This window comes from Schistocerca piceifrons, chromosome 10 (assembly GCF_021461385.2).
Source record: "Schistocerca piceifrons isolate TAMUIC-IGC-003096 chromosome 10, iqSchPice1.1, whole genome shotgun sequence".
NCBI classification, from domain to species: Eukaryota; Metazoa; Arthropoda; class Insecta; order Orthoptera; family Acrididae; genus Schistocerca; species Schistocerca piceifrons.
In genome coordinates this window covers 21,264,582-21,291,219 of record NC_060147.1, presented here as the reverse complement: position 1 = coordinate 21,291,219, position 26,638 = coordinate 21,264,582, and the positions used below count along the sequence as shown (strand labels likewise).

The window sequence follows — 26,638 nt, the reverse complement described above, 5'->3', positions numbered from 1 at the left end:
AGTCATTTTCACTTGCTCGATTTGCGAGTGACATAGGAAAGGAAATGACTGGTAGCAGAACGAGGTACCATCCGCAATGCACCGTACGGTGGCTTGCAGAATGTGTATGTAGATGTAGAGTGCCCTTATTTCATCCTTCATGTCCTTGTACAGTGTGAAGGGTGGAAGCAGTAGAATTGTTCTGTGGTCTGTTGCAAATGCTAGTAGTCTAAAATTCCCCAGTAGCATATTGCGAAGTGACCTGTCTTTTTCTCTCCACTGATTCTCATCCTAGGTCGCAAAGCTGTACTCTGTAGTACTCTTGTCTGCAGCTTGTGGTTGCGCGGTAGCGTTCTCGCTTCCCGCACCCGGGTTTGATTCCCGGCGGGGTCAGGGATTTTCTCTGCCGCGTGATGACTGGGTGTTGTGTGATGTCCTTAGGTTAAGCTAGGTGTAAGTAGTTCTAAGTACTAGGGGACTGATGACCATAGATGTTAAGTCCCATAGTGCTCAGAGCCATTTGAACCATTTTTTTGTAGTACTCTTACTGATCAAACTGACAAGAGGTGCTTTTGAACTACTTCAGCATCTTTATTTAATCTGACTGTGGGGATCCCAAGCACTGACGCAGTACTCAAAAATGGGTTACATGAGATTTCTGTGCACATTTTCCATTGTAGACATGCTGCAAATTCATAGAAGTCTCTCAGTAAACAATAGTTGGCCACTCACTTTCCCTACAGCTGACCTTGTGTGCCCATTCCAATTTGTGTTGTTTCTCAGTTTTACACCTAGATATTTTATCAACATGACAAAACATGAGAAAATACCGGTAAGAGTGTATTTCAACATTACAGGAATGTGTCTCTTACCTTACGGATTAATTTGAATATGTCCAGATTTAAAGCAAGCTGCCATTAATTGCACATAATTGAAATCCTTCCAAGTCATCCCAAGTCATCACCTAACAATAACACATTCCTGTACACAACAGAATCAGTGACAGATTGCTGCCCTCCCTGACAGACATGCCACTTACGTAATCTCTGTTTTGAATGTGATTTTACATTTTACCTATATGTTATCTAGTATCAAAAATCAGGTATCAAAAATGGAAGAAGAAAATGGTTTTAAAATGCAGGGTTATGCAGAAAGATTTATCAAGTTTAACTGATTTGTATTTCATGCAATAGAAGTTGGATTTGGATAAACTATGTACATGTGGAAGCAGAAAATTTTAAAGTTTAAAGACACTTGTTGTAACTCTGCTGCCACATGGTGAATACATACGTGGTTGCTAAATTTGTCTCATATGCAAAGATTTGTCTCTCGTGCTGTAGAGTGTCCTGCAGCTGCAATTCAGTTCTGCAGCTCAGCTATAGCTGTTGGTAGAGCCGTGAGGTAAACTGCTTCATTTGCTTGTTTGGCCCCCACCCTCCCCTCAGAGCCCCACGAGAAAAAGCCATGAGGCACGATGTGAGGAGATAAGTGTTTAGGACACAAGACCCAGAATTTCTTCTCCCGTGCAACTTATCCACTGTTGCGGAAGAGATCATTTTGAAAATGCTCAGATGCTGAAGTGGCAATGAGGATGGCAAAAAACACATTTAGCTTCGAGGAGTCTCTCGTGTTGCAGTGATTCTTGGGGATTTAGCAGACCCTATATGTGAACAGTGTGTGTATTCAACTTCCCACTAAGATTCAAAATTGATACAACTTTTCATCCGCCATCTTTCTTACAGCATTGCCACAAAATTCAGTATCTTTTTCATTTAAAGCAAGACCCTGCACAAGTTGGAAACAGTAGTGCACATTCGGCAAATGGCACCTTAAAACTGCACCTTAAGTGACAACTGGTGCAAACTTGTCGTCTGTTGGCACAAGAGTATCCGTCGGCAGCAGTAATGGAAACAGTAGATCTTTCTCTTTCCGACAGTGTAGGTTGCCCAATCAGTTTGTATTTAATGAAATAAAAATTGTCCCACAAGCAGGAGTGCTGTATTTCATTACACGAGCGGACCCACAGTGTACTTTGAATAGCTGTTTTTATGTTACCAAGATGTATGAACAAAATCATAGTTTAATCCTAACTAAATTTACATTATAAACACTAAATCGGTGTTTAATTAAACAACAAAGAAATAAACTTCCATTGTATCACTCTGTTGCTATGTAAAGGTGTTACCCCACAGTAACGATCCACTTGGAACATTAAACAGTGCAGTTGAATCAGATCCCAGCCAACCACTTGTTCAGTTACTAATTATCTGATAGATAACTACCTAACTGTGAGATTGTGCTGCTAGCTTGGAATCTGTATCATTTTATCGCACGGGTAGGATATCCCCCCCCCCCCCCCCCCCCCGCCTCCTCCTCATTTAACTCGCTGTTCGTTACATATTTCTACTCTGCTCTCTTCGACATATGACAATGCAAATTATCATTAGGTTAGCTGAAGCAACAAGGAAGGAATAGGTATGGGCTCGCAGCTATAAAACAACAATTCGATGGTACAAGACAATGTTATTTGTGGTCGGTGCACTCTATACATAGGCACGCCCCTCGGTGCTTAATTAAAATGACGTTCCTCGAGTAATCTTATATTGTGCTGGCAAGTGATGTGGAAACTTTCGCTCGCAGGTTCACCTGAGCTTTTCTCTGAGTGGAGGTGACTCTGGCTCGAACCAGCCGACACAGACGCCGCTGTTCCTGAACGTGCTGCTGCAGAGCTTGGGGGTGACGGTGACAGACATGCAGGACGTCATCTTCAAGTGAGTACCCCATTGTAACGTGCTGGGCTGTATCCTCGTATTAGTGCCTCTTAAAGTTCACGTCACAACCGGATGTACCGGTATTGAAACATTTCCGCACCCAGTAGATAGTACACAGTGTTCCCGACCTACCTTGCTTTGCTTATTCAATATTGTCTTCCCGGTAGCTGCGTCTGTTTCACCTAAATCACACTGAAATTAAGAAGCCGGGATCCTAGATTAAGTTTTCCAAAATCAAAAGTCAAGACCGTATTCATTGTCGTACATTTATGTCAGCCACAGTGCGATTTATTTGTTATCTCACACACACACACACACACACACACACACACACAATATTCGTGTGACCAGGCCTCTTACACTTAATCGTCACATTAGGTAGGTCAGAAATTTCCAGTCTTTAACAATGTTCACAATTACACTTTTTTGGTACCGACCGCAAAAATTAACCGACTTGCCGCACTTTTGCTTCGTAAGAATCTGACCGATAACTAACTGAGAACTGCACCAGCTCGGACCTTATATAGACGAGTGCTTGGATATTTGACTATTTCTGTTAATATATTATAGTTTATAATTTCCCAGGGTTAAAATGATCCTTTCTAATTGGTTTTGAAGTTAACTACTGGGTTTTATTATTTAAACAACATGAGTGAGCTGTATCAATTTAAATATGCGGAACTAACTTGTGCATCTGCAGTGGGAATTCCTGACTTATAACAATGGCAGCCCTCTCGAACAATAATTTTTACATATTCAAATGTACTTAATTCTTAATTAATGCACTTACAAAGTTGAGACTGGAGTCATTTTACATAGAAAAATAAAGGTAGCAAAAGTATCGAAACAGATCTCGGAATTATTTAGTAGTTTGGTCACAATTGGCACTGAAAGTAATAGAGGCTACAGATTTCAAGTGTTAATATCTAGTTAACTAATAGACTTTAGGTTAATTTAAACACTTTGCTGGAATCAGTAAAATTTAGGCTTTCTTTTGGATGCAGTCTTATAGCTGAATTCGATCTATTAGCTCACTCGAATTTTACTTAATATGTACTGCACAATATACGTCATTGTTCATAACTTTTAATAGGATGCATTTCCAATAAAACTAATTAGCTCATTACTTTCAGAATAGACATTAGAATGTACTGAAATAATAAATTTTACTAGGGGAATTTTATTTAAACTATTTCTACATTCTGTACTATGAGGCTGAAGGCCACAGAATCTGTAGTCGGAATGTGAGTAGTAAAAATGAAAAAAAAAAAGAAAGAAAAAAAAAATTTCATTGCGTAACTAAGTTACTGAAGGAGTGTAAAACCAAAACAGGATAGCAGTGGGCAACCCTGCTTCGTTACACCATCTCGCCCAGATCTTCCTGGTGAATGCGACGGTTCATAAAATTTTTACAAGGAAGGCTGGTAGCTAATGTGCAAAAAGAAAAGAACATGGGAGAAATTTGTTTTCTTAGTGTAAATGGGTGATCTTTCCTCCCCTCCCTCTCTTGACTGTGGCACCCAGTGGAGAACAAATTAAAACAGTTGTCTGTGTCAGTAACTTCTCTTCTGCAACTCATTCTGTGGACTTACACCTTCATCTTCAGGTGGATCAGCAGAGGTTACACATATGGTTCTCTTTGGTGGATTTGGTGAACTCTCCACCGTCTGCTAGATTTCATTACAGTTCGGTTATTATGTATAAGTGATGTTATCTTAATGTGGACTGCAGTCTTACATTGTAAATAGTAACAAAGTTGCTAACTAGGTATTACTGCAAAAAGACAACACCTTTTTGCAAAAATTTACATTGTCTCTCTTGCAAGAAATCTGCAATCAGTGGCTGTATGACAGATTTTATTGTCCATCCAGTTTGCTTATATCTCTTATGTAACAGTCAGTTTACATTCCCTCTTCAGATCCTTACAGTTAACAAAAATATGAAGGGCAGTCAAATAAAGACGAAAAGCTCCCCATAATATGAGTACGTAGTCTGCCTGACAGCTGGCCCCACTATTGTTACATTTCAGTAGTCACCAATGTTGTAGGGGAGTGGCCAAGTGCCATATATCAGAGATGCATGCAGTCGTTGGGTTTTGACCTCAGTTATTGGCGGACTGCTCTAGTGTGTTCGTCCAGCTATTGACACGGCGGAAAGCAGAGAAGAGCAGAGAGAACATGGTTTGTTTTCTGGCGGCTGAGGGTGCCGAAGTATGCGGAATTCGTCATCGCACTTCCACCATGTGCAGTAAATACTGCACGTCTCTGATGCGTGTTCGTGAGTGGCAGAGGAAATTCTGGGAATGGAACTCGTCACTGCGAGACAATCCATGTTCGTGACGGAGCTGTCGAGGCATTACTCCCGATGTAAGGAGGCAGATTGGTGGCCTTATTCGGGCAAACAGTCGAACGCAGAGGACGGAATTCGTGTTCAGATCGGTATTACCTGTGGCTCCGTGCGTGCTGTCCGCAGCTCGTAGTCGCATTCTCACTTCTCAAGGACAGGGTCCCGGGTTCGATTCCTGGCAGGGTCAGGGATTTTCACCTGTCTCGAAAGGACTGAGTGTTTGTCTCGTCCTCATCATTTCATCGTCATTCGTGAAAGTGGCGAGATTGGACTGAGCAAAGGTTGGGAATTCGTACAGGCGCTGATAACCGTCAAGTTGAGTACCCCACAAACCGAACAACATCGTTGTCATCTGTGCGTGCTATTGTCAAAGACTATGTGCCTTACTGCAGAATTTATGCACAGTGGGTGCCACATCATGTGACGGAGGGATAAGAAATGGACAGAATGGCATCGAGTCTGAGTCATCTGCTGCAGTATCGTGAGGAAGGGCTTAAATTTCTGTCTCATATCATCACAGAGGACAAAGAGTGGTACCACCATTTCGAGCCCAGGGGCAAACAGCAAAGCCATCAGTGGAAGCATCCCACGTCTCCCCCGCTGTTCACCAGGTTCCAGTAATTTCGTGACAACCTGCTTCTTCAACTGCAGGGCCCCTCTGCCTAATGACTTCCTCGAGTGTGAAACCACAATCAGCGCGCAGTGCTATGAAGACACTTTGAAAAAATTGTGACACACCATGAAATAAAAACACCCAGGAATCCTGTTTTTGGAGAATTTTTTTTTTTTTTTAATGAAACTATTCTGAGGTCTCATTGTGGTGGGTGTTCAATAACTAAGCATCAAATAACCTGATGCACAAAACTACTACCAGGTATGTTTTAAATGTGGTGCTGTAACAGTGTTGTGTGCCTTAGGATTGTATGACAGTCAGTTATTTTATTTTTCTTATCCCTGTGGGTCTGAAGACAGTACGATGAAAGTGAAATTGGTCATAATATTAGGAAAAAAGCACTCGGCAACTCATTATTTCTATTACCAAGTGATGACCCCAGGACCCAGTACCACTTGCATATTGTGTACCTGTTAACTTCCAGAGACAAAAAAAGTTTGAATATCTGTATTTCATGTAATTATTGACTGAATTTAAAAAATTAAAAAAACTGTCATAATATATTCATTAAGAGGTATAATCTTATGTTAGAAGCTTATCACAATAAGACAAGTATTGCACTCAGAAAGTGTTTGTATTGAGGCAGAAAACTGACACACTAAGTACCCTGAGTTTATTCATTCAGGATTTGAGCATGAGAGCACTTAGTGACTTCCAATTGACTTTAAATATAACATCAAACTTTTTCAAAACTTTTTTCTCACCGACAGCCCCTACCAAATGATGAAAAGAAAAAAGTTTATCGTTCACTGCATATTGATGGCTTATGCAGTAAAATTGTATAATCAGGCATGATGTCCTTTGTACTTCTTTACCAGTAACTCTGTTTGCAACGCAGTTTGCAAGCAGTATCCACGTATACTACTGAATGTACTACAGTAGTAAATTATATGGCTCATACTTCAGGAGTTATAAAGTCATAAACATTGAGGTACATGAAAATCTACTTAAAATGCAGCGCTTTGTTCCAGACTATTCATGCAGTGTTTTATAATGTAAGCACTTACCAACTTCTAACAAACTTAAAGCATAATTTCAAACCTTTCGTAATTTTTTCTCAGTTACATGCTTAAAGTGAGATATTCAGGGTGTTACAAATAGGTACGGCCAAACTTTCAGGAAACATTCCTCACACACAAATAAAGAAAAAATGTTATGTGGACATGTGCCCGGAAATGCTTAATTTCCATGTTAGAGCTCATTTTAGATTCGTCAGTATGTACTGTACTTCCTCGATTCACCGCCAGTTGGCCCAATTGAAGGAAGGTAATGTTGACTTCGGTGCTTGTGTTGACGTGCGACTCATAGCTCTACAGTACTAGCATCAAGCACATCAGTATGTAGCATCAACAGGTTAGTGTTCATCATGAACGTGGTTTTGCAGTCAGTGCAATGTTTACACATGCGGAGTTGGCAGATGCCCATTTGATGTATCGATTAGCACGGGGCAATAGCCATGGCGCAGTATTTTTATATCGAGACAGATTTCCAGAACGAAGGTGTCCCGATAGGAAGACGTTCGAAGCAATTGATTGGCGTCCTAGGGAGCACGGAACATTCCAGCCAACGACTCGCGACTGGCAAAGACCTAGAACGATGAGGACACCTGCAATGGACGAGGCAATTCTTTGTGCAGTTGACGATAACCCTAATGTCAGCATCAGAGAAGTTGCTGCTGTACAAGGTAACGTTGACTACGGCACTGTATGGTGAGTGCTACGGGAGAACCAGTTGTGTACCCGTGGAGTCCAATCAGCTGCTGATAGTGCCTGCACACACTGTACACGGTACGGAAACTTCTGCCAATGGTTCATACAACAATGTGTCAATCCTCATTTCAGTGCAAACGTTCTCTTTACGGATGAGACTTCATTCTAACGTGATCAAATTGTAAATTTTCACAATCAACATGTGTGGGCTGACGAGAATCCGCACGCAATTGTGCAATCACGTCATCAACACAGATTTTCTGTGAACATTTGGGCAGGCGGTGATATCTTGATTGGGCTCCATGTTCTTCCACCTATGCTCAATGGAGCACGTTATCATGATTTCATATGGGATACTCTACCTGTGCTGCTAGAACATGTGCCTTTACAAGTACGACACAACATGTGGTTCGTGCGCGATGGAGCTCCTGCACATTTCAGTCGAAGTGTTCGTACGCTTCTCAACAACAGATTGGTAGAGGTGGACCAATTCCATGGCCTCCATGCTCTCCTGACCTCAACCCTCTTGACTTTCATTTATGGGGGCATTTGAAAGCTCTTGTCTACGTAACCCCGGTACCAAATGTAGACTGTTCGTGCTCGTATTGTGGACGGCTGTGATACAATAAGCCATTCTCCAGGGCTGCATCAACGCATCAGGGATTCCATGCGACGGATGGTGGATGCCTGTGTCCTCACTAACGGAGGACATTTTGAACATTTCCTGTAACAAAGTGTTTGAAGTCACGCTGGTACATTCTGTTGCTGTGTGTTTCCATTCCATGATTAATGTGATTTGAAGAGAAGTAATAAAATGAGCTCTAACATGGAGATTAAGCATTTCTGGACACGTGTCCACATCACATATTTTCTTTCTTTGTGTGTGAGGAATATTTTCTGAAAGTTTGGCCGTACCTTTTTGTAATTCCCTGTTTAACACATTAACTCATGTGTGAAATAATCAGACTCTTGAAGCTGTGTTATACATTTGCGTTTAAGTCTTTAAATAAGGTTTACTCATGGAAAGTATTCCTGTAGTAGTTGATGTTAGAGCTGCACCTTTTTTTAGATTGAACTCAGTTGACAGGTATACTGAATTAAAGGAAGTCCCTCTAACTAAGGACTCACCTTCAGAGGAGGTCGGGTATCCAAGTAGAGAAGGAATTAGCATATTTCATCAAAATTTAAGAGGTGTTAGAGATGAAGTTAGTGAACTGTTTATAGATGTTGACTCTGACATTATTGGTATATCGAAGCACCACTTAAGTAATTTGACAATTCAGAGTCTTCCTTTACCAGGATGTAGATTAGTTGGCTGTTTTTCAAGGAGTTCCTCATGGAGTGGGGGAGTGGCCATGTATGAAAAAAAAAAAAAAAAAAAAAAAAAAACAGTATTCCGTTTGAGCTCATAGATGTGTCATGGCACTGAACTGAACATATATTTGAATGTTGTGCATTGGCAGTTGAATTTAATGAAATTAAACTTCTAATTGCTGTTGTTTATAGCTCCCCTAACTCTGATTTTAGATCATTTCTTGGTTCACTTTATAGGAAATACCAAAAATTAGTTATATGTGGCGAGTTCAGTATTAAATTTGCACATGATTGTGCAAGAAAAAGATGTATGTAGATCTCCTAAACTAATATGATCTGATGCAGAATGTGTTTTTTCCAACTAGGGTGCAGGGGAACAGTAGCACAGTCACAGACAATATTTTTATTCATTCTCTATTATTAGATGGGCATTCTGTTAGTTAAAGGGTCAATGGCTTTTCAGACCATGATGCACAAATTTTAACAGTAAAAGGCTTTTGTACTCAAACAAATGTCACATATAATTACAAACTATGTAGGGAAGCCAAGGCAATGGAAATAGAGAGCTTTTTAAACCTCATTAAGGAACAAGAATGGCAGGATATTTATAGTGCCGATAACATAGATGAAAAATATAATGCTTTCCTTAACGAATTTCTCATGCTCTTTGAGAGTTGCTTTCCATTAGAACATTGTGAATGCGGTAGTAGCAGCAAAAGGCAGCCTGGGGGGCTGACTAGTGGGATAAAGTTACCATATATAACAAAGCCGGAATTATATCAAAATGTTAGAAGTAGTCACAATTGAGCTACAGTAGCCCATTACAAACAGTATTGTAAGGTGCTGAAGAATGTTATTAGCAAGGCAAAGAGTATGTGGTATGCAAATAGAATAGGTAAATCACAGGATAAAATTAAAACCATGTAGTCAGCAGCACAAGATCGGCAATATAAAGTCATTTTGTAGTAAAAATATTTCTGTTACTGATAAGTCAGATATATGTACAGTATTTAACAGTCACTTTCTGAGCATTGTTGGTGAATTAAATAAAAACTTAGTTTCTACAGGGAGTCGTGTAACTCTCTCGTAAAATGCGTTTCCGAGATTGATGTCTGAAATACTCCTCTTTGATACTGTCAAGGGGAGATTGAGCCAATAATTAAATCACTGAAGACTAAGGATTCTAATGGATATGGAGTGTTGCCTCATCACTAAACACTAAGTGTGGAAGATAACTGTCACCCTCCATGTTGTCAAGAATGAAATTACAGAACTGCACACATTGTTGCTTATCACCTTCACTAAGAGCTTGCAGTAGTTGAATTTTGTACGGTTTCACGTGTAGACGTTGACGCAACACACGCCAGACGGACATCAGGGGCACGTCGAGCTGTCGAGCTGTACGGCGAACGGATTTCTGCGGCTCCTCGTGAAACTGTGGGGGATGCATTCGACATCTGTGTCAGATACTCGGGGATGGCCCAGCGATTTGCTTCACACAAACAACCTGTTTCTCGGAACTGTACAAGCCACTGTATAATGCTTCATGCCGTAGGAGGATCCACACTGTACCTAGTACGAAAGTCACTCTGAACAGTTATTACTGACCTGCACTGTGTAAAACATAGAACACAAAACACTTTCTGTTGTCCCGAAATCATTTTTACTAGAACTGACGTGGACGCACACTGCTGCTACCTAGCGGGAACCGTGAGAAACATCAGAGTTGTTCACACACATACCTCAAACGACGTAATAGTTATGATATTTTTGAATCGAACGATTCTTTTCGATATTCCCTGTATAAGTGGATATTGGTATTTAATTGAAAATTACAAAATAATGAAAGATGTCATATCACATGACTTGTAAATATGCTCAGAATTATACAAAATGCAAGTCAGAGGAAAGTTCGTGTCAAAACGAATCCAAAAAGTCCACTGATAAGCAAATGTGAGAACTACAGCAGTGTTGAAATTGAAATGGAAATCGAAATGTAGGTGACCCAGGGACCACCTATATTCGTAGGATGTATGGGTCGTGTACAGATGCTGTTGGAAGGCAATACGGGAAACAGTGATAATATAGACATAGGTGGCAACACAACTTTGGCAGACAAGTATGTATCACAACCACCAATTATCACTAGGCTGCCAGCCAATACTATGTGCAACAAACTTGTGATTTATCTATTCTCTAAGTGTCAGGGTGTTAAACATATTGATAATTAAATTACATTTTAATACAAAACTCTTATTACGATTTTATCCCGGCATTTTCACAAAAATCCATGGCACGTATGCAAAATGTGCTCACAGAACTGTTTTGGACAGATCCCTGTGGCTCAGCTAAATCCGTGATCAACCATTTGTGCTGCTCTTCTTTGCATATATTCAGTATCTTGTTGGTGGTATTTGATTATGGGTCCCACACACTCAAATAAAGTGAAATATGCCACCTGCACACAGGCCCAATTCTTATGTTCATTTCTATAAGAGCTCAGACTTTCAGTTTTGGACTCTCGAAATTTTATCCCATATTTGACTAATGGTACTTCGGTCTTAGGGAAGCTGGGTTGACTGCGAAGCCCTCTGAGGTCATGCCGGTACGAAGAGAGATTTCTCCATGGGGCACGTCGTGTCTGCCAAAGGGGTGAAGGTCAACCGAGCTAGAACACGGGCAGTTTACAAGTTCCGAATACTGTGGAAGAAAAAAAGACATAACTCGTGTTATTGGAATGGTAATTTTTCTAGGAAATTCCTACCAAACTTCGCACAAACTGCTGCTCTCCTGAACTGACTTCATTGTGAGCAGTGTTCCAGGCATTTAGATGTGCCTCTAGTAATGCCCTTGTTGGGTATTTCTAATTCCAACTTCCTGGCAGATTAAAACTGTGTGCCTGACCGAGACTCGAACTCGGGACCTTTGCCTTTCGCGGGCAAGTGCTCTACCATCTGAGCTACCGAAGCACGACTCACGCCCGGTACTCACAGCTTTACTTCTGCCAGTATCTCGTCTCCTACCTTCCAAACTTTACAGAAGCTCTCCTGCGAACCTTGCAGAACTAGCACTCCTGAAAGAAAGGATATTGTGGAGACATGGCTTAGCCACAGCCTGGAGGATGTTTCCAGAATGAGATTTTCACTCTGCAACGGAGTGTGCGCTGATATGAAACTTCCTGGCAGATTAAAACTGTGCGTCGGACCGAGACTCGAACTCAGCGACCTTTGCCTTTCGCGGGCAAGTGCTCTACCATCTGAGCTACCAAGCACGATTCAGGACCTGCCGTCATAGCTTTTAATTCTGCCAGTACCTAGTCTCCTACCTTCCAAACTTCACAGAAGCTCTTCTGCGAATCTGCGGAGAAGTTTCATGTCAGCGCACACTCAGCATTCCGGTATTACCAAATGATTTCCATGGGGACTTTTTCGATACAAAAGGTCATCTATTACTTCAAATTCTGGCAAGGTGGCGTATCTTTGACATTGAACGTCCACCTGTTGTGCTTCTTTTAACTCTTCAATTGATACCTCATCTGATTGAATGACACGCACTTTTCTAATTAACGCATCAACATTTTGAAGCAACCAACCAGTCTTGTGCCGAACTTCAAAATCATATTCTGACAATTTCATCGCCCAGCACATAAGTTTGCTGCTAGGGTCCTTAAGATTCAATAACCACTGCAGAACAGGGTGATCGATAAGAACTGTAAACTTGCAACCACAAAGGTAACATCTAAAATAATTAATTCCAAAAAGAAGGGCAAGCAATTCCTTTTCTGTAGTACTGTAATAAGTTTCTGCTTTGTTCAGTTCACGAGAGGCATAGCCAACGGGTTTTTTTCTCACCATCTTGCACTCGCCTTAGGACACATCCTACAGCAAAACCACATGCGTCACAAGATAAAAGGTTCAGTGAAGTCTGCGTAAACAACTAGAGGTGAACTAGTTAAAATAGTTTTCACTGTTTGAAAGGCGGTCCACACAAGGAGTATCCTTTTTCAACAATCTAGTAAGAGGTTTGGTAATAGTAGCATAATCTTTAAGAAAACAGTGGTAATAATTTGCAAGACCAAGAAAGGATTGTAATTCCTTTAAATTTGTTGGAATAGGAAAAGTGTCTACTGCTTGAGTTAATCGTGGATCTGGCTTGACTCCGCTGAAACTGATGACATGACCTGAATACTGCACTTGGGATTGAGCAAAAGAACATTTTTCTAATTTTAAGCTTAAATTCGCATTTTGCAATCGCAACAGTACACTGCGTAGAAACAACCCCCTGGCTGTGGCTAAGCCATGTCGCCGCAGTATCCTTTCTTTCAGGAGTGCTAGTTCTGCAAGGTTCACAGGAGAGCTTCTGTAAAGTTTGGAAGGTAGGAGACGAGATACTGGCAGAAGTAAAGCTGTGAGTACCGGGCGTGAGTCGTGCTTCGGTAGCTCAGATGGTAGAGCACTTGCCCGCGAAAGGCAAAGGTCCCGAGTTCGAGTCTCGGTCGGACACACAGTTTTAATCTGCCAGGAAGTTTCATATCAGCGCACACTCCGCTGCAGAGTGAAAATCTCATTCTGGATTTCTAATTCCAGTTTGCCATTTTTCATGCAAACTGAAGCATCCGATTCCGGTGTCACAGCAGTTCTCCTGCGAGAACGAGGGGGAGAATGTAGGCCTGTAGCTTATGCCTTGAGGGCATTATCAGGACCTGTGACTCATTACTCTGTGAATGAGCCTGAAGCGTTGGTGGTTCTGTATGTGTTAGAAAAGTTTAGGTTTTAGCCTGAACATAGAAAATTCCATCAGAAGTTAATAATTCTTAAAAACATTATTGAAAAATGTATGATATGATTAGATAATTTGAAATAGTGACATCTCAAGTTAAGAATTGTGTGCTGGTGGCAAGCAGTTTTGATTGTATCCAGACTATTATCAAACCACATCTGTGGATCACAAAGAATGGCATCCTTCTCCCATTACATCTCTGGCACTCCACATTCCTCACCACCGTTTTGACTCGTCTCCGTGGCAGTGGCTGTCATCTCTGTGCTTATCTTTGCTTCCACAACACAGTCTGAACTTTCACATAATACCCGTAGGTGATAGTTTAGTGTCCTTACAACTAATTCTGTTCTGTTTTTGTGCACATTTGTAATTACCTTTTGCAAATGTAAATTAATTACTACAAGACCCAGTTTACTTTTATGTAAACCTTTATATCATATTTTATTTGTATCTATATAATAGAGGGAAACATTCCACGTGGGAAAAATATATATATAAAAACAAAGATGATGTGACTTACCAAACGAAAGCGCTGGCACGCCGATAGACACACAAATATACACACAAAATTCTAGCTTTCGCAACCAACGGTTGCTTCATCAGGAAAGAGGGAAGGAGAGGGAAAGACGAAAGGATGTGGGTTTTAAGGGAGAGGGTAAGGAGTCATTCCAATCCCGGGGGCAGAAAGACTTACCTTAGGGGGAAAAAAGGACGGGTATACACGCGCGCATGCACGCGTGCGCGCGCACACGCACACACGCACACGCACACGCACACACGCACACGCACACGCACACGCGCACACGCACACGCACACACACACACGCACACACACGCACACACACGCACACGCACACACACGCACACACACACACACACACACACACACACACACACACACACACACACACACACACACACACACACACAAGCAGACATATTCAAAGGCAAAGAGTTTCTTTGCCTTTGAATATGTCGGCTTGTGTCTGTATATGTGTGTGTGTGTGTGTGTTCCCCCTAAGGTAAGTCTTTCCGCTCCCGGGATTGGAATGACTCCTTACCCTCTCCCTTAAAACCCACATCCTTTTGTCTTTCCCTCTCCTTCCCTCTTTCCTGATGAATCAACCGTTGGTTGTGAAAGCTAGAATTTTGTGTGTATGTTTGTGTTTGTTTGTTTGTGTGTCTATCGACGTGCCAGCACTTTTATTTGTATCTAGATTGATATTTTAAGTTCTCACATACGTTACCATTTTATGTTATGCCGTGTCGCCTCTCAGTGCGGTGATGCAGCAGGTGAGGGGTCGGAGCTTCTCCTTCGTAACGCATAGCTTTTTAACGCTCTCTATCAGTTACCGTAGGTGTCTTCAGACACTTGTCGGTGCTCGACTCATCATCTCTGTGTATCACGTAATGGTATACAAACCTTTTTGTTTTATTATTATTGTGTATCCGTTTTTTTTTCATGTAGGTAAATTGTATAATACTGGTACCTGTTCCTCTGTAAAGGTTATTATTTGTTGGATTCCTGAGACACGGTCTGGTGACCTATATACAGGGTGTTACAAAAAGGTATGGCCAAACTTTCAGGAAACATTCTTCACACACAAAGAAAGAAAATATGTTATGTGGACATGTGTCCCGAAATGCTTACTTTCCATGTTAGAGCTCATTTTATTACTACTCTTCAAATCACATTAATCATGCAATGGAAACACACAGCAACAGAACGTACCAGCGTGTCTTCAAGCACTTTGTTACAGGAAATGTTCAAAATGTCCTCCGTTAGTGAGGATACGTGCATCCACCCTCCGTCGCATGGAATCCCTGATGCGCTGATGCAGCCCTGGAGAATGGCGTATTGTATCACAGCCGTCCACAATACGAGCACGAAGTGTGTCTACATTTGGTACCGGGGTTACATAGACAGGAGTTTTCAAATGCCCCCATAAATGAAAGTCAAGAGGGTTGAGGTCAGGAGAGCGTGGAGGCCATGGAATTGGTCTGCCTCTACTAATCCATCGGTCACTGAATCTGTTGTTGAGAAGCATACGAACACTTCGACTGAAATGTGCAGGAGCTCCATCGTTCATGAACCACATGTTGTGTCGTGCTTGTAAAGGCACATGTTCTAGCAGCACAGGTAGAGTATCCCGTATGAAATCATGATTACGTGCTCCATTGAGCGTAGGTGAAAGATTATGGGGCCCAATCAAGATATCACCAACAATGCCCAAACGTTGTTGATGACGTGATTGCACAATTGCGTGTGGATTCTCTTCAGCCCACACATGTTGATTGTGAAAATTTACAATTTGATCATCAGAATCGAGGAAGTACATTACATACTGATGAAACTAAAATGTGCTCTAACATGGAAATTAAGCATTTCTGGACACATGTCCACATAACATCTTTTCATTATTTGTGTGTGAGGAATGTTTCCTGAAAGTTTGGCCGTACCTTTTTGTAACATCCTGTACAATTGAGACCCGTTACTGTTGACACGATTTTCAAGTTGTAATAAAAAAAAAAAAAAGAAAAAAAAAAAAAAAAAATGTTATCGAGACCGATTAGTACTTCAAATTCGTGAGAAGTGTCAGTGAGTCTTCCAATTACCGATCAACCTCTGTGCCTCCGGTTCGCAGGCTGGCCTACTTCGAGCGGCAGTACACATTCCTGACGCAGCGGCAACTGGTGTCGGAGGCGATGTCACACTACGTGGGGCAGACATTGAAACAGATATATGTGCTGGTGCTAGGGCTGGATGTGCTGGGAAACCCGTACGGCCTCGTCGTGGGGCTCACACAGGGTGTCGAGGACCTCTTCTACGAGCCCTTCCAGGTCAGCACCAGCCTCTGTACTGTACAAAACTTTAGCTTAGCAAGTATTGTAGCATATTTGTGATCGAGCCAGCTTCGGGACTTTCCAGCAGATAGACCTCGACAAGCTATTATTGGTGAAATCTGTACATGTGAAGCTAGTTTTCGGTGTACTCCAAAGGAGTGTTATACAGCCATTACTGTTTGATATATACACTGACAGAAAAAAAATCAGAACACCAAAATATAATTAATGTAGAGTAATGAACGTTTGGGGATACATTTGCCTAGGTAACATTGTGAGATTTGTTTGTAAGTGCAAGATAAGCTGTTGCAGATGTGAAGTGCTGCTTCATTAGGAAGCAGTGTAACCACCAAATTGTTGAATGCAAGTACACAGATGTGAATGCATTGTGTTGTTCAGATGCTGGATGTCAGTTTATGGTATGGAGTTTGATGCCTGTTGGACCCGGTCACTCAATACAGGGGTGGCTAATGCCAATTGTGGCCAGTGCCGGAGTTGTCATCCGACGGGGTCCCGTATTTGCTCAATTGGAGACAGATCTCGTGATTGAGCAGTCCGAGGCAATGTGTCGATGTGCTGTAGGATGTGTCGGGTTACACCGGCAGTATATGGGTGAGTGTTGTGATGTTGGAAAACACACCCTGGAATGCTGTTCGTGAAAGGCAGCACAGCGGGTCAAATCACTAGATTGACGTACAATTTTCCAGTTGGGCTGCACGGGATAATCACAAGAGTGCTGTTGCTGTCGTACGAAATTGCACACTTGACTGTAACTCCACGTGTAGGTCCAGTGTGTCTAACACACCTACAATTTGGTTGCAGGCCTCGACTGGCCGCCTCCTAACCGACATGTGGCCATCACTGGCATCGAGGCAGAAACAGCTTTCATCAGAAAACACAACAGACCTCCATCCTGCCCTGCAATGGGCTCTCACGTGACATCAGTGAAGTCGGAAATGGTGGTCGGTGATGATGATTCGAATGCACACTACAATACATCTGGTACAGAGAGCTATCCTCGAAGTAACCAGTTTGTAACAATTTGTTGTGTCACTGTGGTGCCAACTGCTGCTCAAATTGCGGCAGCAGATGCAGTGCAATGCGCAAAAGCTGTACGCCGAACACTTCTTGCGGCCGACCGTACATTCTTGCGGCCGACACTGCCAGCAATCATTTACAGTGGCTGTATTTCTGCCAAGTCTTTTTGCAGTATTACAGAAGGGACATCCAGCTTCTCATAGCTTTGTTACATGACTTGTTCCAACTCGGTGAGGTGTTGATAATGACATCTTTGTCGCTTGAAGGCATTCTTGACTAACATCAACTCACCGTGCCCAATCTCAAAGGTAACTAATGCTCACAACCGTTACATTGTGTACAAAGGGCGTTCAAGAAGTTTTGCACAGTCATCTCTAATTTTTTTATTTTTTTTAGGAGGAGAATGAAATTTTTGTGAACATACTTGGAATATTTAGCTATACATTGAGCCTACTCGTGTAGCCTCCATCAGCTGTGATGCATCTGGCCCAACGTTCATTTCGTGATGGAAATGCCCTCTGGTAAAATTCTGGGGATTGACTTTTACACCATAGCTCAACACAGGAAATAAGGTCTTCCTCACTATCAAATGTTTTATTGCGCAGGTGGGCCTTCAGACGACCAGAAGTAAAAATCAGACAGAGCCATGTCTGGACTGTAGGGAAGATGAGGAACAATTTTCCAAGCCATTTTCCTGATATTTCTCCTATGTCATAAGGGCTGTATGGGCTTTTGCATTGTCGTGGTATAGTGTGATGAGCTGACCCTGAAGCTGCGGTCTGTGGATCTCGATGGCACGTCGCAACTTGTCCAGTGACAAACAGTAACGGTCCTGGTTAATTGTGGAGCCAAGTTCCATAAAGTCAATGAAAATGACACCACACTGATCTCAGAAGGAGGCCATCACCTTTTGGCCTGCTGTCTGTGAAAGTCTTGGTTTCTTCTTCCAAGGGAAACCCGCATGACGCCACTCCACGGATTGGGTTTGCTCTCAGGTTCGGACAAAACAACCGTGTTTCATCCTGGGTAATGACACCATCAAAACAATGTTCCCACTCTTCAGTTAAGGTCTTCATGATATCCTCGCACACATTCTTCCTCATTGTTTTCATTTCTCTTGTCAATAACCTAGGCACCCAATGTGCACTGATTTTTCTGTACACTATTGACTGTACTAAAAGAGGAATGTGATGAAATTGAAGAACTGGACAGGAAGGGAAGATACGACTTACTATACAACAGAGTAAAGACTATGGCATGGGAACAAAACAGAGCAGGAAGGGCTACTATGGAAATTTTGAGTAAAGACAAAGAGGTAGTGTACAAATATCGTGACGATATCCTCCAGAGGTGGGAAGAATATCTAAAAGAGCTATATGACACAAATAGCAAACCAGAAACTCTGGAACTGGAATCACACGACAGTGTAAGTGATGACGAGAAAGGACCGACCATCATAATGTAAGAAGTAAAGTCTGTCATAGCTGAAATGAAAAATGGCAAAGTGGTAGGTACAGATACAATACCAGGAGAAATACTAAAATACTTGAACCAAGATGGAATAAGAGAAATATTGAGGTTATGTAATAAAATATGACAGTGGTGAATGGCCTGAGGACTTTCTGACAACAGTAATGATTCCATTACCGAAAAAACAAGGAACCAAGAAATGCAGCGAGCACAGGACAATCAGCCTCATTTCACATGCAGCCAAAGTGATGTTAAGAATAATTAATAAAAGACTTGAAAAAGTAATGGAGGAGAATCTTGGCGAGCAGCAGTTTGGCTTTAGATGGAATACGGGCACCAGAGATGCAATAGGGCTCCTACGAATCTTGGTAGAAAGGTTTATTGAAAAAGGAAGAGACCAATATATGTGCTTCATCGATCTAGAAAAGGCATTTGACATTGTGGTTTGGGACAAGCTGGCGACTATAATGAGGGAAAAGAGAGTGGACTGGAAAACCAGAAGACTTACAAACTCATTATATCTTAATCAAAAAGTTTCAGTTAAAGTGAGAGGAGAAAGTACAGACTGGATCAGACTAGGAAAAGGAGTAAGACAAGGATGCTGTCTATCACCTACTCTTTTCAACCTCTACTTGGAAAATATGATTGACCAATGCTCATTAGATGACAAAGGAGTAGAAATTGGAGGAAGAAGAGTAGGATGTTTGAGATTTGCTGATGACATGGTCCTTCTAGCCACAGGGGGAAAAGAATTATAGGATTTGGTGGACACCATTGCAACTAACGGAAATAAAATATGGAATGAAAATTAACACAAATAAAACAAAAGTATTGGCAATAGGAGGAAATAAGGAAATAAAAATTATGCTGAATGGAGAAATGCTAGAACAGGTGCAAAACTTTAAGTATCTTGGAAGCAGGATAGGCACCGACTGGAAGTGCACCACAGAAATTAAAACAAGGATAGTAATGGCAAAAGAGGTATTTTATAAGAAAAGGAGAATTTTCTGCAGCGGTCTGGACAGAGAACTCAGAGAGAGACTCATAAAATGTCTTGTATGGAGTGTTCTTCTATATGGTGCTGAAACATGGACTATGAGGAAAAAAGACAGAGAAAGGCTGGAGGCTTTTGAGATCTGGACATGGCGGAGGATGGAAAGGATAAGTTGGATGGACAGAGTAAAAAATGAAGAGGTACTGAGAAGAGTGGGAGAGAAAAGACAGTTACTAGATAAAATAAAGAGAAGAAAAAGAAATTGGATTGGGCATATTTTAAGAAAGAATGACGGACTGATAAAAACAGTTTTAGAAGGTTATGTAGAAGGGAAAAGGAAGCGAGGAAGGAAGAGATTCCAGATACTGGATGACATGATGGACGGTACAACATACAGCAGCCTTAAGAAGGAAGCAATGGATCGCAGAAAATGGAGGGGCAAAGGACCTGCTAATATAGCAGATAACTGATGATGATAATGATTGACTGTACCAGTGATACCACATTACCCAATGACAAACGAGTCATTTCAGCAAGCTCTCGTGTCGTCACACATCTGTCATTTTGGATGATTTGATCAGTGGTCTCCTTATTCACATCACTCACTGCCGTCGACGGTCTACTGCATTGTGGATTGTCCAGTAGAGAGAAATTGCGTTCTTTAAACCTCTGCAACCATCGCTGGATACTGCTGTGATCCACTGTGTCCTCCCCACAAACAGGGAGCAGCTTCCTGTGAATCGATGGAGCAAGGTCATCGCCGGTCTCGAAGAGGAACTCCATCACCGACCGTTGTCACAACCTGACAACTACTTCACGGTCCATTATGACTCACTTGTGAACAAAAGAAAATACTTTTATATACCAACTTATAGCTAAATGTTCCAAGTATGAAATTTTTTGCGAACATTCTCCTCCTGCAAAAAATAAAAAAAATTAGAGACGACTGTGCAAAACTTTTTGAATGCCCTTTGTATTTGAAGTAAACCTGATTTGCATTCTCATAGTGCTGCTACAAGTGCCACTCTTATGTGGCTGGCCTGAAATCTGAATAGACATCATGTTTCATATGTAGAAAGTGTTTGTGTCACACACCTCCTTTTTGGTGATGCAATATTTTTTCTGTCAGTGTATAAGTAATCTAGTGGTTCACGTCAGAAGCTCCTGGAGACTGTTTTTAAACAATGCTGTTTTCTGGACAACATTTTTCAAAACTTTGATGCTATCTTTGGGAGTATCTAATCATTAATTTTTCCAGAACTCGAACAGTATTTCTTCAATCTCATAGACTCAACACACTAACTTGTATAGTCATTTGGTTGTCACTCCTCCCAATGATTTTAGAAATTTCAAGAGAGTATTATAGATCCCTTCCACCTCATTCCTTCACAGATCTTCCAAACCTTTGTCAAACTCTGACTTTAATACTGGATCCTCTATATCTTCCTTATCAACTTCCATTTCCTCGTATATCATATGGCCTGACAGTTCTTCACTCCTAGTAGAAGCCTTTAGTGTACTCATTCCACCTATCTGCTCTCTTCTCTTTCTTCGACAGTGTTTTCCCTCTTGTACTCTCAACGTTGATATAATTTTCCTGCTGCCCATTTCATTTCCCTGCACTTTCTACTAATTTTGTTCCTTAGTGACTTGTCTTGCTATATTTATATTTTCTCCTGAAAATCAAGCAAGGGAAAATCCAGTATAAAATAATGACAATATTATGAAAAGAGAAGTTGCTACTCGGCATACAGCGGAAATGCTGATTCACATATAGAAACAATGAAAAGACTGCCAAACAAGTATGCTTTCAGCCCAAAATGACCTTCATCGCAAATGCTACCCACGCGTGCATGACCAGTCTCTTGCTGCCGAGGCCAGACTGTGTGTGTGTGTGTGTGTGTGTGTGTGTGTGTGTGTGTGTGTGTGTGTGTGTGCGCGCACTTATTTGACAGTCTTTTTGTTGTACCTATCTGCAACTCAGCATTTCCTCTTTATGGTCAGTAGCAACTGACCTTTTCATAGTATTAAACAATGGAAAATTCAGGATGGAATGTAACAATACGAGAGAAGGAAAGTTGCTACTCACCATATCGCGGAGCTGCTGAGCTGCGATAGGCACAATAAAAAGATTCACACAAACATAGCTTTCGGCCATTAAGGCCTTTTTCAGCAGTAGACACACACCGATACACACGCGCGCGTGCGCCCGCGCACACACACACACACACACACACACACACACACACACACAAGCCAAGCACTTGCGCGCGCGAGAGAGAGAGAGAGAGAGAGAGAGAGAGAGAGAGAGAGAGAATGTGTGAGGCAGCTCGGCATCTCCGCTATATGGTGAGTAGCAACTTTCCTTCTCTCGTATTGTTGCTTTTCATAGTATTGCTATTTCTCATGAAAATGTTTGTACTGCCATCTTTTGTTGAAAAATTTAAGTATTTCTTCTGTTACATGAGGATCCTCCACAATTACCTTCCAAATACCTACATTTGTCCCACTTCTTTCATTTCCCGTTTTAGGTATATCAATTCCTCTTCAACTGAACTGCTTGCTGTGCTATTCAATATAACACTGCCTATAGCCTCAGAGAATTTCAATTGCACTTCACCATGCTGACTATTCAGTATTCCACTGCTTTTGGATATTGATTCTTCCGTAATATTCTCTTTAACTTCAGCCTTCTCTCCTTCATTACTAAATAATGATCTGAGTTTATATCTGCTCCTGATATACCTCGCAATCCATACCCGATTTCAGAATCTCTGTCTTGCCGTGCTTTAATTCAATGTATATCTTTCTTTGTCTCAAGGGACTTTATCAATTTTCTCATTTTATTAGCACAGAAAAAGAGAAATGCTACCCTCGTCCACTGTGTGCAAAGTATAAAGGACTACTTGATCTACTATACATCTTTTTTACATCTGAAATGCTTTTTCTACAGGGAGCCATCCAAGGTCCAGGGGAGTTTGCCGAGGGTCTGGTTTTGGGTGTGCGCAGCCTGTTCGGACACACGGTTGGCGGGGCTGCAGGTGCCGTCTCCCGTATCACTGGTGCCATGGGTAAGTGACACTCGAACAGACTATGTTAACCTCGTGTCACATATCATGGGCCACTGAGGTATCACTCTGTTATCTTGTGGACTAAAAATCTAAGTGCCTGTCCTTGAAAAAAAGATAAAAAAGGCTGTTGAGTCTATACTTGATGCACAATAATGTGCTATGAGAAATATTTGGAGAAAAATAAAACACTGAAAACTGTTTTTGTGGACTCGGAGAAATCCTTTGACTGTGTGTCACTCGGCTACATATGGGAACATTTGAAGTTCCTGATCACATAAGAAATAGTCACCTTAGTATGTGTAGAGAGAAAGAACTGGCTTTCCTCCCAGGGAGGATTAATATTACAAGGAACTAATATACATTTTTACAGTTGTCTTTAAAGTTGAATTTACCACTCCTTCCCATATTTTAACACACCATGTAGCCAAGATTATAAATGGTGTCCAATAAAGTCTTCCTTTTCTTTGGAGGTGGCAGAGTTTGCCATTCTTCTGACAATGATTATATGCTATGTACAATTCTAATGGAAAGCTATGTGACTTTTTTAGTTGTGCTTTCTTCTTTTCTGTCACTGATTCATATTTGCACACTGGTTTTTGTACGCCTCAAACAGACAGTATTTCAAACTTTCTTGAAATATTTTTCAATGAAATGCACAAATTTTCTTTTTATGAAAGAGTGTGTGTGTGTGTGTGTGTGTGTGTGTGTGTGTGTGTGTGTGTGTGTGAGAGAGAGAGAGAGAGAGAGAGAGAGAGAGAGAGAGAGAGAGAGAGAGAGAGAGAGATACAGGGTGCGTCAGGAGGAAAGATACAGGCTTTGATGGGTAATCCTACTGGATGGGTGATACTACTGGTAAATTAAGATACTGTTATGATATGGTTTGTTTAATTGTGAACGTTTCCTCACGGAAGGTATTCAGACAGTCCACCGCCAACTTCAACGCATGTTGCTGCTCTTGTAGACAGGTGTCGTGTCACTGATCAGAGCTCAGTTTTGCATTCCTTTACCTGGGCACAATCATGTAAAATATGAGCGAGAAGTTCCTCTCTGGTGTCCACTCTGTACTTGTAAACATCGCTCTTCCGCCACCCCCACAAACAGTAATCCAATGGTGTAAGATCGGGTGGCCTCTGTGGACAAGCAATGACCCCACGGTGACCAATCCCATGACCAGGATACGTTGTGTGGAGATACTGTGTCACTGGCTGTACAGCATTTGTAGGAACTCTGCCATGCTGAAAGTACAAACAAGCTCGTGTTGCCAAAGGGATATCCTCCATCTATTCTGGTAACACATTTTGAAGAAACTCAAGATACCGTGTCCCAGTAAGACGGTTATCTAAAGCAACTGGACTGATGAGTTGGTCATCAATAATACCACACCACACATTGACTGAGAAACAACATTGAAAATTCATTTCCATAGTAGTGTGCACATTTTGATTTGCCCACACATGAGAGATGAGCGTGTTGTCAATTCCATTGTGGGTAAATGTTGACCGTCAGTGAACATAATATGTGGACTTAGTCGATCGTTGGCAGTTATCCACTGACAAAATTCTTGCTGGGCGGCAGCATCTACTTCATGCAGATGTTGTACACTCTGAAACTTCCTGGCAGATTAAAACTGTGTGCCCGACCGAGACTCGAACTCGGGACCTTTGCCTTTCGTGGGCAAGTGCTCTACCATTTGAGCTACCGAAGCACGACTCACACCCGGTACTCACAGCTTTACTTCTGCCAGTATCTCGTCTCCTACCTTCCAAAGTGGGTATCGGGCGTGAGTCGTGCTTCGGTAGCTCAAATGGTAGAGCACTTGCCTGCGAAAGGCAAAGGTCCCGAGTTCGAGTCTCGGTCGGGCACACAGTTTTAATCTGCCAGGAAGTTTCATATCAGCGCACACTCCGCTGCAGAGTGAAAATCTCATTCTGGTTGTACACTCTGCCAGTGAAAGGGATACAGACCGTGCTCAGGTACTGTGCATGCCACTCGTGTTTCTAGAATACCAAGCTACACAACAATTCTTCTAGAGCTAGTAGTAGGGTTGTGTTACACTACTTGAAGAACATTTTCAACTTCATTAAGAGTTTGTTGTCTGGGACGTTCAGAGACAACGTTTATGCTGAGAAGCATACCACATTCACGCTAAACACCCTGCTATCTGGCACTCTGCAATTTGGAAAACTTTTTTGGTATTATTGCAGAGCAGGTCTGGAATTCCAACGGGACAAACCATATACGAGCACCACGTCAGCATACTCTGCATGTGTGAAGATCCATGGCATTTTCACTACACAAAACTGTATTCATTGCTCTTGTAATAACACTGTAGTACCGTGCACTATGACAACCACTGTTGGACTGAGACTTGTGGTAAACAACTGCACCATGCACAAGTGAACTGTGTACTGACGTGGTTAGTAAGGATGATGCCACATGTTTCCCATTACTAGTTGTTTTCATTGGTTTTCTGGAAACAGTTAAGAAAAGGGCAGAAGTTTATGAGGAGTTTTTTTGTTCAGAATCACCACTAGTATCAACCCTCAAAGCATGTACCTCTCCTCCTGACTCGCCCTGTATATGCATGCTTGGGATGGATGATAGACATTCGATGTAGCTTTTCAAATAATGACTTGTGTGTTGCTTTTTAGCTCCCACTAAGACTAAAAAAAAATTTGTGACTAAAATCTTTGAGCTGGTTAGTTTTCCCAAACCCCCGCCCCCTCCCAAAAAATTAATCTGTTCTTAACTACTGAAACAATATATGCATAATATACCTTTTCTTTTTTTTCTCCTCTACAATTAAATCAGTGATGCTATATAAGACATTGCTGGGTAGTTTCCAGAGTGCAGACGTGGATTAAAATTAGGGAATTAAAAAAGATGTGTGAACTGGAAGAGTATTAATGAACAGAAAGTAAGAACGAAACATAAGACAGTGTTTCATTTACAATTTTGACCTTGATAACATAAATGCCTGAAGATGCTGTTGTGATTATATTTCACTGTGAACATCCAGAAATGTTACTCTGCAGGGAAAGGCCTAGCAGCACTAACGTTTGACAAGGAGTACCAGCGTAAGAGGCGCGAGGCATTGCAGCAGCGGGCACCCAATGTGCAGACGGGCCTGGCACAGAGCGGCAAGGGCCTGGTCATGGTACGTCTCTCTCTCTCTCTCTCTCTCTCTCTCTCTCTCTCTCTCTCTCTCTCTCTCTCTCACACACACACACACACCTCAATAACAACCGAACTCTCAATAGTGACCCCCACCTTGTTTCATGGTTCTATACAGCATTATCCATTCAAATGTTTAAGCAAAAATATCTCTGGAACAATAATAGATATTGAAAATAGACTTTCAGGGATGGAATGTAAAATTGGGGCTCATGAAAGTAAATACTATAAGGCATTCTAAAACGTAAGCAAATATTACTTTCATCGCAAACTTATGTTTTTAAATGGATGCCACTAATTATTTCTTATGGCATCAATAACATAAAGAATCACAAATAGAATGGCATTGGTTTGCATCGCAATATGTCAGTTACCACCCGAGAAATTCCAAAGTGAAGTTGAAACTTGAAATATATGAGATGTCCCACTGTTGCACACCCTGAGATACAAGCACGAGTCCCAAGTTGCTCATAATT

General features: G+C 41.6%; 1 protein-coding gene across 1 annotated transcript in view; it reads left to right on the top strand.

Moving 5' to 3' along the window:
• The window catches only part of LOC124719041 (vacuolar protein sorting-associated protein 13), a 447,369-nt gene that overhangs the window by 387,194 nt on the left and 33,537 nt on the right, over positions 1-26,638 (top strand). The window contains exons 54-57 of the mRNA XM_047244711.1: positions 2,620-2,750; positions 16,217-16,412; positions 22,871-22,988; positions 26,024-26,145. Coding sequence (XP_047100667.1) covers positions 2,620-2,750; positions 16,217-16,412; positions 22,871-22,988; positions 26,024-26,145 — 567 coding nt within the window. The remainder of the gene's footprint in view (positions 1-2,619; positions 2,751-16,216; positions 16,413-22,870; positions 22,989-26,023; positions 26,146-26,638) is intronic.